Source organism: Ambystoma mexicanum, chromosome 6q (assembly GCF_040938575.1).
Source record: "Ambystoma mexicanum isolate Mex_15411 chromosome 6q, UKY_AmexF1_1, whole genome shotgun sequence".
Lineage (NCBI taxonomy): Eukaryota > Metazoa > Chordata > Amphibia > Caudata > Ambystomatidae > Ambystoma > Ambystoma mexicanum.
Window position 1 is genome coordinate 1,139,977,478 of NC_090937.1, and position 19,224 is coordinate 1,139,996,701.

The window sequence follows — 19,224 nt, forward strand, 5'->3', positions numbered from 1 at the left end:
TGTACGGAGATACAACAAGCTCTGACCAACAAAGTCACCATGCTGCAAAAGAAAATTGCGGCTAAGAAAGCTACCCTCAACCCAAACATACTCAACACCAACCCATCTCCACTAGAACAAAATACAACTAACCAATTCAGATTTACTAAAACCTCCATCCTGGAAGTGGAAAAAACAATCCTCTCTCTCAAGCCCTCCAATTGTCAAGGCGACTTGTGCCCAGCACAACTCATAAAAGATGCTGCCAGAGAACTCTCGCCCTTCATATCCAAGCTCGTGAATTCCTCATTCACCACAGGCATAGTACCATCCAACCTGAAACAATCATGGGTACTGCCTCTATTAAAAAAACAATCCCTCGACCCCCTCATCCCCACCAACTACCGCCCCATAAAAACAGTCCCCTTTCTACTAAAAATCTTGGACAAGATAGCATACACCCAAATGCAAAAATTTCCAGAACACAAGCTCCTAGGAACAAGGCAGTCCGGCTTCCGCCCACAACATGGAACTGAGACTGCGCTCATCGACTTGAAGGCCCAAATTGATGAGCTAAGAGACAAAGGTCAAACAGCACTCCTTCTACTTTTGGATCTCTCGGCCGCCTTTGACCCTGTAGACAACAAAGTCCTCTGTAACCACCTTAACTCTGCAGCTCACTTCTCCAAAGAAGCTATACTATGGGTTGAATCTTTCCTGAATCAAAGGACCATGAGGGTGTTCTCCCCCTCAGATGCAGCTGACCCTATCCCCATCCTGTGCGGTGTTCCCCAGGGCTCCTGCATATCCCCAACATTATACAACATATTTACCAAGTCCCTTTTTGATGATCTGGACCTTCTTGGTATCACCTACACTAACTATGCAGACGATACCCAAATTCTCCTCCCACTTTCCGGGGATTACAACAAGGATTTGGCCTTGGTAAATAGGGTGTACCTCATCATCCAGGCATGGATGGCTACTCATGGTCTATGCCTGAATGATGATAAAACAGAGCTACTCATTCTAGGTACACTCCACCCTCAAAAAACTAGGCCAGAAATACCACGCCTTTGAAATCGATGGAAACACTATCAACGTTGCCAAGTGAAGACTCTTGGCTTCTACCTAGATGCCACCCTCTCCTTCAACAAACAGGTAAATTCTCTGGCCTCAGCCACAGCTTATACATATAAGCTTATCAGAGCTGGTAAACATTTCATCTCTGATGAGAACTGTCTGATCCTAGCGAGAGCCCTCATCTTATCCAGACTCGATTATTGTAATGCCCTATATATTGGGGTGAACAAATCCATCCCGCATAGAATACAAATTCTACAAAATAATGCCCTGAGAGCAGCTCTTGGCATCCCCAAACGAACCCACATCTCTAAGATAAGGCTAAATAACAAGTGGTTATCGACCCAAGACAAAATCTTACTGAAAGTGGCCTCCCTCACTCACAAAGCCCTGAACAACACGGCACCTCCCTGTCTCTCGGATAGATTCATAGAAAGACAATCATCCAGACCCTCCAGAAGCACCTATGCCAATACCATTATCATCCCAAGATTTAAATTGTCCAAGGCCGGAGGTGCTAGTTTCCCCGTCCGGGCAGCCCAAGTATGGAATTCACTGCCCCAAACTATACGTGCCGAGAAATCCTACCTTAAATTTAGAACTAACTACATCAATCACTTGAAGCAATCGATCAACTAATCAGCAACCCCCACCATCCTCTTGCCTCTATTAGAGATACAGATTTTTACTATAAATGGCCTTGTACTGCTCTGCCTGATGATATCCCACCGGCAAGCATTATTTAACGGCATATCCTGTATATAACTTATCGTATATTTCTATATAATACCTGAATATAATGTACTGTATTGCTGCCTATCTTGTCTATAGTATTTTCATTATGTAAAATGTATCTTGTAACCTTTGCAACCATTGTAAGCTTCGCATACCCTTATTGCTGCGCCCGTTTTGGAACTCTCTTCCTAGCCAACTTAGAACCGAACCCTCTTTCTATGCCTTCAGGAGTAAAGCAAAAACCTGGCTGGTAGCCCAGGACCAGCATGCACATGCCTAACTAACCTGTGCCTTACATCATGGTAATGGTACTGTTAATATTATCTGTATCTAATTGCCTCTTGTGACCTGTTATGCTCATGTAAAATGTATGTAATAACTATGCAACATTGTGTAATATATGTAAATGCTTTTGTCCGTGCAATACCAGCAATAATGTAATTGTATGTGATATATGTAAATGCTTTATCCATGCAATACCTGTAACATATGTAATTGTAATCTACGTAAGAAATGCGCCCAGATGCCCCCGGGCTAGGCGTGCTATACAAATAAAATACAAACATACAAATGTCCCAATACATGGGTTAGGCAGAGTCAGGCAATTGACCAAAATCACACTCACCTGACAGCCCTTCCCTTTCCACATAGGTATAAAAGGTGGGGCAAGAGAGCACAGTACGAGCAAGGCAGACCACACAACGAGACAGCTATCGAGGCACGGCAGTTCAAGAGGAGAAGAAAGGCGGCGAATATCAAGAGGCTAACGAGGAGAGACATGACCTTGCCCTTTTCAACTCAGATCCGCGAAACCTCTGCAGAAGGAATCGTAAAACAGAGCACAATAGCCCAAGTCTGTTGCAGTAGATGCCAACGGTACACAGAGCATGCCTACGCTGATGAGCAGGATTGAGGGAAACTCCTTCTACTGTGGTACCGGCCTTGACTCCAGATACAAGGAGAGCCAAGCGGTTCATCACAGCCGGTGAGTCACAGAGAAAGACGATAAGAATCGAACTATGTTATATGAAAGTTGCAAAGTGGCATATTGAACTATGAATTCAAAGAACTATAAAGTGTAAATGGAAGATCAGCTGCAGCGGTAACCGGCACCACGTGGGTGCTAACTCGAGAGGCTCTGGTCAATCCCATGTTGAGTGAAACTACTGATTCCAGAAGGCCATAGGAGAGCTGCCAAGACAGGTCAAAGTGGTCATAACGGAGGTCTAGCAAAATCCCTTTACAATCGAAAGCCTTTGACCTAAGAACTATAGAGAAAGCAAGGGAAGTGATTACCGCATGTTGAGAAAGCAAGGGAAGTGAATCCCACAATCCTTAAAAGCAAAAGGAACTGTGAAACGGCAGAGTGAACCCGATGGAGAGGAAGTGGACAGTTCATTGTGTAAAAAGACATTGAGACTTGTGAACCAAAGGTACAGGTTTATCTAAGAGAAGATAACAGTTGAGAAGGGTTCTGATCCCTAAAGAGGAGGAGTCTGATGGGTGAAAAACAGACCAACAACGAAGAGAAGTGGCAAGAGTGAACCCGGTAGAGGGATGCCAATAAAGAGGGGCGAAGTCTAAAGTCCCAGGAAACAGTGTGTAGACAAAAGTGAACCCGGCAGAGGGATGTCCACTTTTGTGCAAAGCCACAGTGAACCCGATGGAGGGAGGCTGAGAATTGAGACTGAGATTTGAGAAGGGTCAGTGTCCAGACGAGGGGGAGCCAGGGGTAAGGGATCCTCATCTAAGGAACTTAAAGAAACAAACTCTCATTTGTTAAACAAACTTTTATGTTATTGTGAATACATCAGGTCCTCGAAGTCAAGAGACTTTCAAGAGAAACAAGACTTTGCCATCGACGGCCCTGATAACTGGGAGCGGAACTATCATCTCGTGCTGGGGAAGCTCGAGAGTGTACTGTGTTCAAAGATCCCTCCTTACCCTGTGCTCAAAACATGCCGAAGGGAGACCCAGGCTACCGCATCCTGACATATTATTTGTGAACACATCTTCCTTTCTTCTGAATATTAACCCACACTCTTGTGGATTAGTTGTAAGGTTTGGCAATAGGTTTTCCTTTGTATAGGCCTTTTTATTTGACACAACGCCACTAGGACTGCCTTATTTTCATTTGATGGTTGATTCTTGCTCCCATCTTAGATTTAGGTTTAGATTAGGCATTTTTCCAACCTGCAGACAGTTTAATAACCACCCTGGAACTATGATCACTTGTGTCTGTCTTTACTGTTGCCACCATTAGTTCCTTACAATACCCACATTGTTAAATTTAAATACCGGTGATTCCAGTAGTGTGGTTTGCATTTTCTTCCACTTTTAAGCCTTCATACGGTGTAACCAGGATGCAAAGTACCGGATTGATTTCTTCGAGCACCGGATTCAGAGTCTTATACCCCTCCATGTTGACACACCAGTTGTGTTGTGCGTCCAAATTGATTTTCCTCTTGAAGGAGAGAAATCTGATGGCGAGTCGTTTATGGCGAGAGTCTGAATCGTATACCGAGATTTGAGTTCAATCCAGAGAGGCGTATACTTCACTCTGTTGCATCTGTTTCCCCAACGAGGCTCTCTATTTCGAACCCGTCACTCTCACTGTAGACAGCACTGTGTGGTGTCACAGGAACTTCGTGTCTTTCAGGTCTTGTTTGTTTCACTTGATTTTTGGAGAGATCTGTCGACTTTACCAGCACCATGTGAAAAAAGGCAGTGATCGTTCTGTCCCGCAGCACTGTTGTTGCACTCGCAGCCGCCACAACTCGCGGTTCTGTCTCCTCACACACTGCAGAATCAGTTAATGCTCCTGCCTCCTTGCTCTTCTCCCGGAGATAGGGGAATCGTGAGATTGATGGCCAATTGCATTAATTCCATGTCTGTCATGGTTTGTTCTGCCCCTTCCTGAGCCATAATTCGACTCAGCAGTTGACTTGTCTTGGCTCTGCTCCTAAGATCGTACATAGGACGGGGACTGCGCTGGGGACATACGAGAACGGTGGCAGTAAGGAGAAGGCAGGAAACTGATCTCACACACTATCTCAGGTCAGTAATAACAAGATTACAAAACTAATATAAAACTTGCATCAATGAGAGTGGCACTCACTGCATTTCAGTTGAGTAGTCTCTATAGTCCCAAGCTGTGCCCCCTGCCAAACTCTGCCAAACACACTGCACACACTGTGCGCACTCCGTGCTGTGTGTTATTATATGAAGGGGGTTCAGTCTCCACCTCCAGACCAGTAAATAGTGTTGAAAGACTCCAAAACTCCTGGGCTTGGAATGAGTAAAGTGTTGTCTCCTGCCAGGTACTGCCAAACACACTGCACACACCACTGTAGTTGTATATGTGTACTGCTGTGGAATCGTATTCATGTAAGACCCCATGCTGGAGAAAGGAACATGTGATTTACCTGTAACTCCTGTTCTCCAGCATGGGTCTTACATAGATTCATATGCAAACCCTCCCTCCTTCACCTCTCTGGTTCTTCTTGGTTCCTACTGCCACTTTACGTGCGTGACCAAATCTGAAGATGGCCACCAGGGGTGGAGCTTAGGAGGACGAATGTCATTGGCAGGCAGTATGAACGAAAGGGACAGCAATAGGCTATAGAAGCGACTAGCAGTTTCAGCTTTAAAGCGAAACTGCTTTAATATTGACGAGGATTCCCAGCCTGACGACAGGAAATATTCATGAGCATGTGAATCAATGTAAGACCCATGCTGGAGAACAGAAGTTACAGGTAAGTAACTTTTTCTTGCCTCTGCAACCCAGTAGAGTTTAAGGCCAGCAAGATTAAATCATCGGCTTACAATAGCCAATATATTGGGGGGTTGGTCCAACCTAGGAGGAAAGGAGTGCACTTTCCTAAGTGTAAGTCCATTATCTGCAATAAATAGGTTGAAAATAATCGAAGCCAGGATGCACCCCTGTTTTAGACCATGCTCTGTCTTAATAGCTGAACGTAATAAACCAACACTATGCAATCTGACTTTTATTGTTGTATCTGAGTAGGTTTTTAATTTTGGAAATTAAAAACGCTGGACAACCCTATTTCATCAGTTTAGACCACAGTAGTGAGCGAATGACGGTATTGAAGGCCATAGCAAAGTCAATAAATGCTATGTATATACATGATCCCTTGCTAATGGTCTTCTGTTTGAGTAAGTTTAAAAGGAAACCATCAATCGCGGTTCCCGTACCTTTCATGAAACCCGTTTCGAACACGTCAAGTATCCCAGCTTTGGGAAGCACAAGATCTCAGTTGTTGCTCAATTAAAGAACTGAAAACTTTGCTTTGAACGTCCAGCAAAGCAATCGGTTGATAATTAGAGGGGTTATGCCTATCTCCTTTTTTGTATATTGGTATAATATGAATATTTCCATGATAGTGGAATAGACTTTGTTCTCAAAATGTGACTACAAAGAATGCTTAGATTGGTAGCATACAATATGGGGTGGGCCTTTTATTGTCACTTTTGCAAGGCCATCAGAGCCAGGAGGTCTAGAATTTTGATTCTTAATAATATGTTTATATATTTCTTCAGTTAAAATGGGTAAAATCCCCAGTTTCTGAACCCCTTCATGGTCGGGTTCTGTAAGTTTGACACTGTCCGTTGCACGGTAGACATCTGGAGTAAAATATATGAAAGACTACAACTTTTGCACCCCTGCACCCATAAGTGCAGATGTGGGGGTTTAAAGACGTTGGCCCAACCCACGATGGTTGGATCAAAGAAACCTGGCCGCGAGCATGCATCCATCGCCTAGGAAACATGTACCCGTCAGGGGAGTTCGTCACCAGGGACCAATTTGTGGAAACGATGGGGAGGGGAGGCTTTCGCTATTTCTTTCAGTATTTTCGTTTGTGTGATGCATTCCCTAAGTGGAGCCCATCGTTTCCAGTAGAAGACCTTCCCACCACTTAAATACATTTGCAATTCAGTGGGGTGCAGGAAAGTGGTCTCCACATTTTATAAACTGATTCAAGATCAGTTCCCTCCATTATCCTCTTCTGTTAAACTAAAATAGCAAAGAGACATAGGGCATCCTATTGAAGGTTATGTGTGGCTTTACTCGTAGTGTATCGCTTAGCGCCAAACATAAACCGATTCTATATGAAGTCCTACACCAAGCGTACATGTCCCCAGCATGACAGCTTAAATGTGACCCTTCGATATCGGGTGAGTGTCCCAGATTTAAAATAATGAATGCCAATATTTTTCACCTAATGTGGGCCTGTCTGATTATTCAAACATTTTGGTCTCATATTCTGAAATGGATATACTAAGCCTAAGTGTACCCTGTGAACCCCTGGGCTGCCGATTGGGTAAACCTATTAATATCCCACTAATTTTTTTTTTTACTTTATTTTTTAGTTGATTCACGTCTCAGAAACATTTGACCATGCATTACAAAGTTGAGATTCATCACCTATGAGGCTTATGCAGCATACAAGCAGAGCAATGTTCAGGCTGGGCAATCGATTGAACACTTGAGTAAGATGGGAGCACACATTTCCAAACTGAACGACAAAGGTACCGCAGAGGACCAAAAAAGAAAAAGAAAACGTCTGAATGAGCAGAACCAAATACACTCTAGAGCCAACTCCAGGCCACCATCCAACCCTCGACACTGCCTACCTATTGGTTCGGGTCAGCATTCTGAGATAGCAAGTAGGTTGTGAAGGGGTTCCAAATATTCTTGGGTCTGTTCTGTAGCCCACAGAGATTACCATACTCGTTGTCCGTATCACTAAGCCAGGTTAAGTCTTTTAGCCAAGTACCCAACCCTGGAGGGGGATGAGCTCCTCCACTTCAACAATATGCAGTGTCTGGCTACAATCATACAAGTCGAAAACAATTTCCGTTCCTGTTTTGGTAGCCCCGGGAGCCATCCAAACATAGAGCACAGCAGATCACAAGGGATAGTCTGACCCAACATTTCAAAAATGGTTTCCACCACCCCTTCCCAAAATTGATGGTAATTTAATACATTCCCATATCATGTGCAGAAAGTCTGCTGAGTCGGAATTACATCTTGAGCAGCAAGCCTTTCTAGTGCTGTCAAACTGGTGTATGCAAGCAGGGGACAGATGCACTCTATTTAGTGTCTTAAGCTGGATCACCTGAAACCGGGTACTGAATGCCCCTCTGTGTGTACTGCCACAGAGCACCGCCCATTGTTTGTCCGTAAAGGGGGACCCAGCACCCTCCTCCCATTTCTGTTTACACTTTAGGGCTACCTGAGGGGAGTCTTGTACTAATTTATAGAGTGCAGACACAACTCCCTTACTCCCAGGGGAGCACCTAATAAACTTCAACAACGGAACGGAGTGGTCGGCGGACTCTCCGGGAACACAGGGAACCACTCCCTGAAAGCGGCTCTCATTCTGAAGTACTGTAACCTTCGCTGGAAACCCTTTCCCATCTTTTCAGCGAATACCTCTTGGGTAACAAATGACCCGTCTGGGTACAGGTCTTCCATGTGGCTAATCCCTGCCCCCGCCATTCCCGAATGATAGCTTCCTCACATGTTGGCGCAAGACTCCCTTTATTCCAAAGGGAAATACCCAGGTCAAAGGGGAAGTCTACCCTCAACCGCTTCAGGACTCGTTTCCATGCATGTAATGTGCATGCCACGGGATCAAATTTACACTTGTTCACCACCCCGCCGTAGATCAGGACCCCCTGCAAAGAGGACGGGCGCACCGTGCATTTTTCTATGTGCACATGAGGAGACGCCGGGAACCCCGGCATCCACAGAGATGCAAAATATAACTGAGATGCCAGAAAGTATAGCTCCACGTCCTGGCGCATGTCCCCCCTCCCTGTCCCAGGGGATTATTAGTGTGTCCCAGCTAATGCGAGGGCTCCGCGGATGCCAAGCCAGCTTAACCAGCCGGGCCTGCACATCTGCGAAGTAGCCGACCCCCGGCCACACCAAGATATTCTGAAAGATATATAGAAGCTTGGGGACCACCAACATCTTGGCGACCACTATCCTACCAAACAGTGAAAGGGGAAGTCTGCACCACCTCTCCACCCTCGCTTTCAAGGTATGCAGGTATTTAGCATGGTTGTCTACTAATAGTGTTTGGGCATCTCTACTTACATGCACCCCTAAGTATATCACTGCGTTCTGCTCCCACCTATATCCTTCAGTGTTTGAAGGTCTAATCGTGGCCTCGTTCAGTGGGAATAAAGTGGATTTAGCCCTGTTTATCCTAAGGCCCGAGGACTCACCAAACCGTTCAACTTCCTGCGACAGCGGGCCCAGATTGTTCACAGATCTTTAAGATACAGAATTGCATCATCCGCGTACAGCGATACCAACTCCCTAGCACCACCCAAGGCCAGGCCTCTAGTCCCATGGAATTTACGCACTCGGGCCGCCATTACCTCTATCGCTGCAGCGAAAAGCAAGGGTGATAGCGGGCAACCCTTCCTGGTTCCCTGTCCCAGATCAAAAGCTCGAGACCTTGTGCCACCGATCCCAATTCGGGCGCTCTACCCTGCGTACAGAAGCCACACCACTGAGAGATAATACTTTGGGGCCCCCAACTGACGCAATACCTTGAATAGGTAACTCCATTCCACAGAGTCAAATGCCTTTTCCATATCAAGCAAAGCCGCTGCAGCTTGCACTTTGGGATTGATCTGAGCCAGGATTGCGAACAGTCTGCGCAAATTTAACGATGTCGACCTCCCTGGTATGAAACACGACTGAACCACGTGTATAATGCGTGAGACATGCGGAAGCAGGCGGTCCGCCAACACATTGGTAAATATTTTTGTGTCGGGATTCAACGAGGATCGGGCAGTACGAGGAGCATTCAAGGGAGTCCTTCTCTGGTTTCAGGATTAGTGTGACAACCTCTTTGCGCATTGTCGGGGGGGAGGAGCCACCCCACCCTCATGCCCTCCTCCCACACCGATAGCATATGCTGAGCCACTTCGGGGCCCAACTGCTTGTAGAACTTGGCTGTTATCCCGTCCGTGCCCGGTGCTTTAGAAGAATGCAGGGCTCGCTTTGCTAGAAGGACATCAAGTGTGATGAGCGCGGCCTGTGCTTCCACCACCGCCTCACTCAGCACTGGTAGGGCTGCCTCTCTGATGTATTCCTCTAGCTCTGCCATGGGCAACGTCCCCCGAGATGCATATAGGCTCTCATAATAATTTCGAAAAGCGTCCACTATTGCCTCCGGCCTCACTACCACCTTCCCCTCCTGAGTCCTCACCGCCATTATTTCCATGTTCCCCTTTTCTTACCTAACCATTGCGGCTAGAGGTTTGCCCGGCCTACCCTCCCCGCCATACCTGCGGGCCATTTCCGGACACAACAAGTATTTCACCTGCTGCTCTGCACGGTCATTAAAGCGGTCCATTGCTTCCCTCAGTTTAGCCATAGATCCAGTACCACCTCCCTCATCTACCTCCCTTTTCGTATCTCTTGGCTTCCAGCTCATTTTCATTCAGCTGCCTGCGTATCAGTTTTAACATGCCCAGCTCCAGAGGGAGGCAATACCTCCTGGCCCCCGCAGCACCACCTTGAACACTTCCCACACCGAGCTCATCTCTGATATAGAGCCCAGATTCCCATGGAAGTAAGTCTTGACAAAGTCATGAACTTCGCTCTTAAGCACTATGTCCGACAGTGTCGCAGGCTTAAACCTCCAGAAGGGGCGAGATAGTACCTTCTGTTCCGGGCACACTGACTAAAGGACAGGCGAATGGTCAGAGAGCGTTCTAGGGAGAAGAATGCAATCAATTGTTCGGTGCACAAGGGGGGGCTAGCCAAAATGTAGTCCAACCGCAAGTAGGCACCATGTACCGTCGAGTGAGACGAATATTCACTCCCTTCTGGTCAGAGCAGCCTCCACACGTCACCCAACTCAAGCTCACACATGCCACTCAACGCTACCTCAGCTGCTCTAGAGCAATGTCGCTCCCCGCCAGCCAATCTATCTCTCCTCGGGTCAAGTGTGGCATTGAGATTCCCCAGCCCATATGAAACTAGTGTTAAGGAATGTGTGGCACCTACTCACTATAGACTCAAAGAACCCAGGGTAGTCCACATTGGGACCGTATATATTGACAAATGTGACCAATGTATTGCCCCAACACCCCGAGACAATATCTCCCTTGCGGGTCGACAACAGTGTCGGTTGTGCAGAAGCCCACCGATATGTGCACCAGTGTCATCACCCCTGCTGAGTATGACGAGTATGAGGTGTAGTGTTTACAGTTTCACCAGCTCCTGGCAACCCCCTCATTCCCCCTGCCCTCCAGATGAGTTTCCTGCAGCAAGACTACCTTAGCGCCATGCCTTTTACAGTACTGGACCACTTTGGGAGCCTTGCGCGGGTTGAGTCCCTGCACATTCCAGCTAATCACTCTACTCGCCATTTTTGGAATCTATTGAAGGGACCGTGCCATACCCACTTACTCTTCTGGTTCGTACGTCGGCTGCCGACCTGTCTCATGAGATGTGAATCTTTTTTAACTAACTTTCGCCAACTTCACAAAGAACTGCCCACCACCCCCCTCTAGCCAAACATTCCCCCATCCAGCCCACCCCCACCCACAGTGCCCGCCCCCAACTTGCAGTGGCTCGTGCCCCCCACCCATCTAACCACAACAACCAAATTACCATGGGCCACAGCCCAGGGGCGCCCGGACTCCGCCACCCAAGTGACCTCTCATCATCCCAGACCTCAAGGGGAGAATTTCCAAACATCACCTTATTATTCAGGACTGATTCATTACATTTTCAAGGAAATATATTGGATACCCATCGGGGAACACACTATAATAACAAACATTTAACCAGGGACCCACCAGGTCCAGCTCTTGAGTGGTGTGGGAACACCAACCCAGCTTCACTCTATCACCTGCCCCTTACTTAAGAGGCCCATTCAGTTTTTTTGGCAGGGATTCAAGATAATCATGCACCGCACCAGGGTCTGTAAAAAAAGTTAGCTTGGCCTCCATGCTGGGCACGTAGCTTGGACGATACAGCATGGCATACTGCATCCCATGATTCCAGAGCGCTCTTTTTGCTTCCAGGAAGGAGAGGCGGCTTTCTGGACGGACGGGGTGAAGTCCAGGTAGAATGATACCCTAGCATTCTTGTAGGTAAGATCCCCAAGTTCTCTTGCCTTGCGTAGTATTGCATCCCATTCTCGATAATTCAACAGTTGCGCAATTATCGGGTGAGGACTCTGACCGCAGCTCTCGAATCGCCTGTGTCACTTAGCTACTAGTGTCCTCCAACGGTCCCACCCTATGCTCAACCTCAGAAATTCTCCCACTCTCCTCCTTGATGCGTTCCTGCATCCTGTCAACTTTGTGCACCATCCCATCCAGCATTGTATTGATGGATGCAAAGCCTGACCTCCTCTCTGCCAGCACCAGGCAAAGTTCTGACGATGGGCGTTTCCTTTTGACCCTACGGGTGTCTTTGCTGGGCCCGGAAGGGGTGACTTATCAGAGATGTCCCGAGACACCATCATCTTCTCACTCTTTCTTCAGCCACTCCTTCTAGGTGAAAGTTGAGCAAGACTGCCTCTTGTTTCCCGTAGCCATATAGCTCTCTGTAGGATGCGCTGGAGGGCTCTTCCAATGTTGGTGCAACGTGGTGGGTGAAACAATCGGTGGTGACCTCTCTCAAGCCTGGCCCTCAGCCCCTGGGCAGACCCAGATCTTTCTTTCCAATGATTTCGAGTTGAGGCAGGGCTGCTTCCCCCCAACATGCACATGGGCTGAATCCCAAAGAGACTGTGGTACCCCAGCACCAGCAAAAATTCCAGGCGTACTCAACTGGGGCACGCGTCCTGCTGTTGAGATGAACCGCCCAGGACTCCCCCTCTCTTTTGGTTGTTACCAACACTGGTGGCTGCGCCTTGGTCCCAGCGCTATTGGGGCGTTATAGAACTTCATTGATGACCACAATCAAAGCTTGCCAGCACCAACAGAAGGCACCCTCCTGCTCCCTATGTGAGTTTCAGGGTTCCTGACGGGTAGCCAAGCGCATTGATGATCCAATAGCTGCCTCACTCTATGCCAGCTTCCCAGGCACCACTGCCCTCTCAAGTTTCCCCATGTGTGCAAGTCAGGATTGTGAACTTCTGCTCCCAGGTTAGATTTGTGTTTGCCTTGCCTTCAAGCACTTTGTTAATGTTTTGCTATGCAGCCTCTGGTGTGGCGGGGCCTGTGACCAAGGTCATCCCTCATTCAAAAAGCAAAATCAAGCAAGTGAGATCAATACTGACGGACCCACTTGTGCTCCAGCTTCCAAAATTATTCCGGCAGCAGCGTGCAGCAGCTACTGCAGGGAGAGGCACGCCAGCCACCCACGGCTCTCCCGACCTTCTGCTGTTGGCTCTGCACTCCCGAGGCTGGGCTGCCATGAGTCACCCGCAGCTGCTTCTTTCCGGGCTGTAGGGGGGGGGGGGTGCAGACCTAGCTGCATCAGTGCTCCCGGGAGTGGAAAGGGCCCCTGCCACCTCCCCAGCACCCACGGCCACGCTCCTCCTCAGGTCGCCTGCGGCTCCTCCAGGCCTCCTACGGTGTTCCGAGGGACGGCCCGCTGCACTCGCCCTGACGCAGCCGGACCGCCCCTTTCTCCCAACTGGGGGCTGTCGGCTCTCCCTCTGCTCCTTTGACAGGGCACTGCTCCGCCGGCTGATATCCTCTACAATCTGCAGTGCCTCCTGCAGCTCGCGACTCCTGGGGCCACCCGCCAACACCAGCTTGCTACACACGCCGGCCAGCACTCCCAGGCCGCTTCAACATGCAGCACCTCCGATTCAGTGCAGTGCTGCAAGGGCTTCACGGGCCTCCAGACTTGGGCCACCGGGCGGCGACCTCTTCAGCAGGGTCTCCCCAGCACGGGATCTAGCTCAGTCCCCAATGGATGTGGTGGCCCGCCTCCGGTCACCGGGGCGGGCCACAGGTCGTGTCGGGTCCACCCGACACGGTACAGACATGCAGCGTCCACGCAGCAGATATGTGGCAGGGTCACCCTGCAGGGTCACCCTGCAGCGGCAGCGTATGCACTGGTGTCACCCAGGCAGGGCCGCGCACCAGGCCACAACCATGCAGCAATTAGGCCCCCCAATAAGGCTACAGATACGAGTTGCTGCTTCCTGGGGCTCTGCTGCACTGCCCTCTGTGTGCCAGCAGAGACCCTTTTTATTAGAGAGGCGTCATGACGCTCTCTCGCATAGAAACACTAGACCAACACACAACATCCCCCCCTTATATAACAAAGACAAATTACCCCCCACTGCAAAACAGCGACCCTCTACGGGTCTAACTTGGTGCATTCTAGTCTGCCCCCTTCTTTGCTCGAGTGATCTGTGATGATCCGGCCACGCCACTTTCCCCGGTACGCTTCACTGGCCTCATTATCTGTGACCAAAGTTTTATTCGTCCTGCACAGATCGCCACTGATGCCGGAGCGTGTGAATGTAATTCTCCACCCGTCGCGCGGACATGGGCCTTCACAGGCTCGGCCCCTTTCCTTTGTCCTGGGGCGCACCCTGCCACGCGGTCCTGCCGGCGGTTCCTTCTTCTCGCGGCTGTTGCCACTGATGAAAAACACCCTTTTCAGAGGGTGGAGGCGACCAGCGCAGGCCCCAAACATCCGGTGCCACCGCCAAACGCCATGCGGCCGACGCCGGCGGATCTGTGGCTCTGCCCTCTTCAAGAGTCAAAGGAGCGCACCCTCACGGGAGCTCCACACACGGGCCTGTGATGGGGGGGGCAAGGCCTCCTCATCGCCAATGTAGTGGCCCACCTCCGGTCACCGGGGCGGGCCACAGACACGCGGCGTCCACGCAGCAGATATGTGGCAGGGTCACCCTGCTGTTCTCGAATCATCGGGTGGGTATTTCCAGGCTGGGGATCACCCCAGCAACGGCGGCATATGCACTGGGGTCACCCAGGCAGGGCCACGCTCCAGGCCGCGACCACGCGGCAATGAGGCCCCCCAATAAGGCTACAGACACGCGTTGCCGCTTCCTGGGGCTCAGCGTGCCAGCAGAGCCCCTTTTATTAGAGAGGCGTCATGACGCTCTCTCCCATAGAAACACTAGACCAACACACAGCAACTTCCCCTCGTTGCAGGTCCGGCGTGGAGAGTTCAGAGAGACGCAGCCATCTTGGGGTGCGGGCTCTCTAGCGCCCCCTCACCCCCAATATCCCACTTATTAATGTCCTGATGGAAGCTTCTATCAAGGGTTCTGCTCCTTGTGAAACGTAGGATTTTGATGTCCTGGAATAATGATAGAGCTCCCTCCAGAGATATGTGGCTGAAGGACGTATGGTGGTGCTAGGACACTGAGTGTAACTACATTAGTCTATATGCCCAAGAACTCAATGCCCCTGAGACATCTGGGTTCCTCTCAGACTTTTCCTCCAGACCTTAATTGTGTCCAAACCAGCCACCTAACACTCCAGGAAGGGAACAGGGTTAACACTTTTGGTGGGGGTTGTATGGCTTTTTAAAGACAGGCTGGAATTTTGGGTTCTGAGGATGGACAGGGGGAGGTGAAGGGGTAGCAGAAACAGATGCTGTTTGATATATTATTTTTTTCTTTTTTTTCCTGTTATGATTCATTGTAAAATTTGTTTTAACGTGGAGAGGATTATGACCATGCCTAAATTACACGATTATTCGGTGGCAATTGTGCTGAACTGTAACCACTCCTTTTTGTTCTTTGTTTTGTATGTTAATGTGTACAACTGGAAAACGTAAATAAAGTTTCAAAAACAAAAAAAGATTCAAATGGCTACATTCCCCAGGGTCATTTCTGAGACTCATGTTCGGAGATCTGAAAGGAGAATTGAAATCCTGCCTTACCAAAATGAGAGGGTGGGGGTGAACTATTCAGTGAGTCCCTATCCTCTCCAGGGCAAGTGGCGGTGTGGGCCAGACATTTTTGGCAGGCCTTGTCCAGAGCGGCTTCGGACAATGACATTTAACCGGTGACGAGCAAGATTTTATTAAGGTAACACAGGAAAGAGAAGATGTAGGGTTAGGATTAGCAAAATGGAAAACATAAGCAACGTGAGTGAACTCTGCTCTAGATACTTTACCAAGTGTGAACCCCTTGTTAGCTCGGCCCTATAGGTAGCAATTTTAATTTGAAATGGTCTGTCTGTTGTTCCTACATAAAATGCAACTCTAGTTTAACATTTTCTCGACTTGCTTGTACTTTTTTTAATGTCTCTGCAATCCGTCATCGTCATATCAAGATCAACAGCACTTTCTTTGTGATTGTAAGATTAAGAATGATTCTTTTTGTTTCCTTTAGTATGGTGGAGATATAACCAGAAAAATGAAGCTGTTAAAGAGGCAAGCAGAGGGGAAGAAAAAAATGCGAAGCATTGGCAATGTGGACGTGCCAAAGGATGCATTCATAAATGTGTTGAAAAGAACCCCTGACAAATGATCAGGATCAAAAAATATGAAACTCTTTCAATAAAAATGTTATTACGGATTTGCTTGCTGTAACCTTCATGTACTGTGCTCTGGTCGGGATATCCGTTACTAAAACGCCTACTCGTTCAACGCAGACACATGTGGCCAAAATAGTTGGTTTAGTCATAACAAAGTAGCCGCTCTAATGTATTTATTTTACATGGTTTTCTCCTGGGCTCTCTAAAATCTGAAATTTCTTTTGCGACAAATACTGAGAACCGCCATCGGGTTCGGGAATATTGATTTCTAGAAATATGGGCATGGCACTTGATATGATTCTTTTCTGAGGCAATCCCACGTAGTTAACAAACCGCACACCTATTGATGCAGACGCGTGTCTACTGGTCAGAGGGGAGTCTCAATGGCAGCACTCGGAACTGTAGTTCTGCTTTTCAATGCAGTTGCCTGTGATCACTAATTGCCAATAGCAAAGGAAAAGTGAGGACCAGCTCTAGCCTGGCAACATGCATCATTGTCATAACCTCGGTCATCAAAGAATCTTGATTTGCAATTAAAAACTGATAACCCCATGTTATGAAAACCTTTGCCAATCCCGTACTGTCTCGTTTTTTGAGTTTGACCTTCCCATGCTTACCAATCCCATATAAGATGGTGACTGGCACACTTGGGATTACATGGTGGCAAATTCCAAATAGTGTGACTGAGCGTGTATGTTCAGCAACTTTAACTGGTTTGTAAACTTCCTCCATTGTATGGGTTAAATGACAAACAGGACACGAGTAAAAAGATGTTTTTAGCAATTGCTCGAGTGCATCTTGTTAGGGAACATTTTCATTTCTGTGCTAATTCCCTTCAACCTTAGATACCCCCAGCTCCTTTGCTGGATTTACGGCTTGTGATCGTTTCCTCTTGAGCGAGTGGGACCTTTTCCTCACTCCATGTATTTGTCCTGACTGGGATTTTTGTGTTCTACTGTTTTATGGAGTCTGACCAACTCCATAGGCATCTGCTTTTTGTAAAGTGACACACAGCACCTTTGGTGCAGTGCCACTAAGAAGTCCCTTGGACTTCTCTAAATGTTTTAATACATTTTCTTGGGTGAACTACCGTTCCCAAGAGTAGTAAAATGATCCCTGACTTACTTACCTTTCTATTTGTGGGACTAGCACACGCCACCCTATGTGGCGTGTTGGGTGGGTTACTTAGTAATTCCTATCCCACTTCTCATGTAAAAAAATGTTGTTGCACTAACTTACTTTAAATGGCTGGTGGCAGTGGTTTACTTTTACTACCAGTGTGCATTTTTACCGCAAGCTGAACCCTCAGCTGCAGTACAGCACCCATGGGTGTCCATTTTCCCAAAATGGCCCGTCTTCTTTTTTCACCATTTTCTGTTTGTTAGTTTCTTCTGTGCTTGTACTCTGTTAGTTGAAACTGGTCTGAGCCCTTTGTGTGTTTCGCCTTTGGCGGCTTCAGCCCTGAAGCCCACCCAGGCAGGAAGTGAGTGAGGGTTCCGAATCTTCCCTGTCCTTTGTCTCTAGGTGTGCCTGAGTGAAACCAGTCCTGATTGGCCGGCTGGCTGAGCCACCCTGCTGTGATTGACAGCACAGGCGGTGAATGAATGGGAAATCGCATAACAAGCAATGTTTTGGGGACTTGAGGCAGAGTCGACCACTGGATAGGAACATCCGAAGAAGAAGCCGTGACGAGACGCCAGCAGTACTATCCTGGATCGCGAAGTGCCCGGTGAAGCCCTGTAGCTGTGCTGACCCTGTGTTCATATCGACTGGCTGTCCTAGCTCCGTAAAATCACTCCTCTGAACCTACTGGCTTTGGCAGTACTTGTTTTCTTATAGGTTATAATTGTGGATACTATTATTGCTGGGATAAAAGTTTACCTGCCTCACTTGTAATTGTTTTACAAACTGCTGAAAGTATGTTCTCAGTCTTATTCTAACCCTTCCTTCCTTAATAACTGAATTGGTAACTGAAAATGAGTGCAATACTGACCTTTAATGAAGACCCTCTCTGTGCTGCAAAATGTGTTAGCATAAGAAAAGTAATTACCAACTTGTATTTTCTTTTAAAAACTGAATCCAGGGATTCCAAGATGGCCGCCGACACAAGGTGACATGTCGACAGCTGTTCCTGAGCCCCAGAATGAACTACGGCGGTTCCCACCACCCCGATGGTTAATAGGCAGGGGAATCTGAAGCGCCCCCCTCCAACCTACCCCAGAGCAGAGAGTACCCCATTGGAAGGAGAAAGCACGGGGCAACATGACACCAAAGGTGTAAAGTGAAGAACAGCTACGGCAGACCGAGGGACAGGTCCCGCATTGGGTGGGGAATTGGAGACCGCCACCAACGTGAAATGGGGTAGTGAGGGAGGCCCCCCCTTCGCCACCCAGCCTGGGAAGAGAGCCGGATAGGGAGAGGAGTTAAGCACCCAGGCACCCCACTCCCGAGCGAGCATGGACGAGAGGAGACGCTGCACCGCGGCGGGTGCAGCGTAGGAAGGGAGGCACCACCCCACCGGAGAAGCAGAAACGGCAGCGCAGGAGGGATGTACTGCGAGGCACCACAGAGAAGGGCTTGAACACACAAACAAGGAGGCAGGCACAGGGACTGTAAGAGCGGGCATCTCTCCACGGGTGGCCCAGAAAGCAGAGGAAAGCCCTGTATACCCTGCAACATCCCAGCCAGGACGAAAGGAACTACGAACTGGGGCCTGAAAGGCAGTGATTGCTTTAAGATCAAGGGCAAACTAGCCCCAATAAAATGTGTGGCACTAGTGAGGGATACCAAGTGGTGGCAAGCCCACCAAGTTAGGACCCCAGGAAGAGGGCCTCCGGTGGAGCGTGGGGTAGGGCTAACCAGACAGAGGCCCTAAGCGGCAACCAGAAGGACCAGCAAACAAGCAAGTAAGAAAAGAGGGCGCAGCTCAGACCAAGGAGTCCAGCACCA

At 48.5% G+C, this 19,224-nt stretch overlaps 1 protein-coding gene across 3 annotated transcripts in view; it reads left to right on the plus strand.

Annotated features, from left to right (window-relative positions):
* The window catches only part of GUF1 (GTP binding elongation factor GUF1), a 719,613-nt gene extending 703,297 nt beyond the window's left edge, over nucleotides 1–16,316 (plus strand). For all 3 annotated transcript variants that reach the window (XM_069631727.1, XM_069631729.1, XM_069631728.1), the window contains one exon: nucleotides 16,131–16,316. In XM_069631727.1, the coding sequence (XP_069487828.1) occupies nucleotides 16,131–16,268 (138 nt within the window). In that variant the 3' untranslated portion in view covers nucleotides 16,269–16,316. The remainder of the gene's footprint in view (nucleotides 1–16,130) is intronic.
* Nucleotides 16,317–19,224: the final 2,908 nt, after the last annotated feature.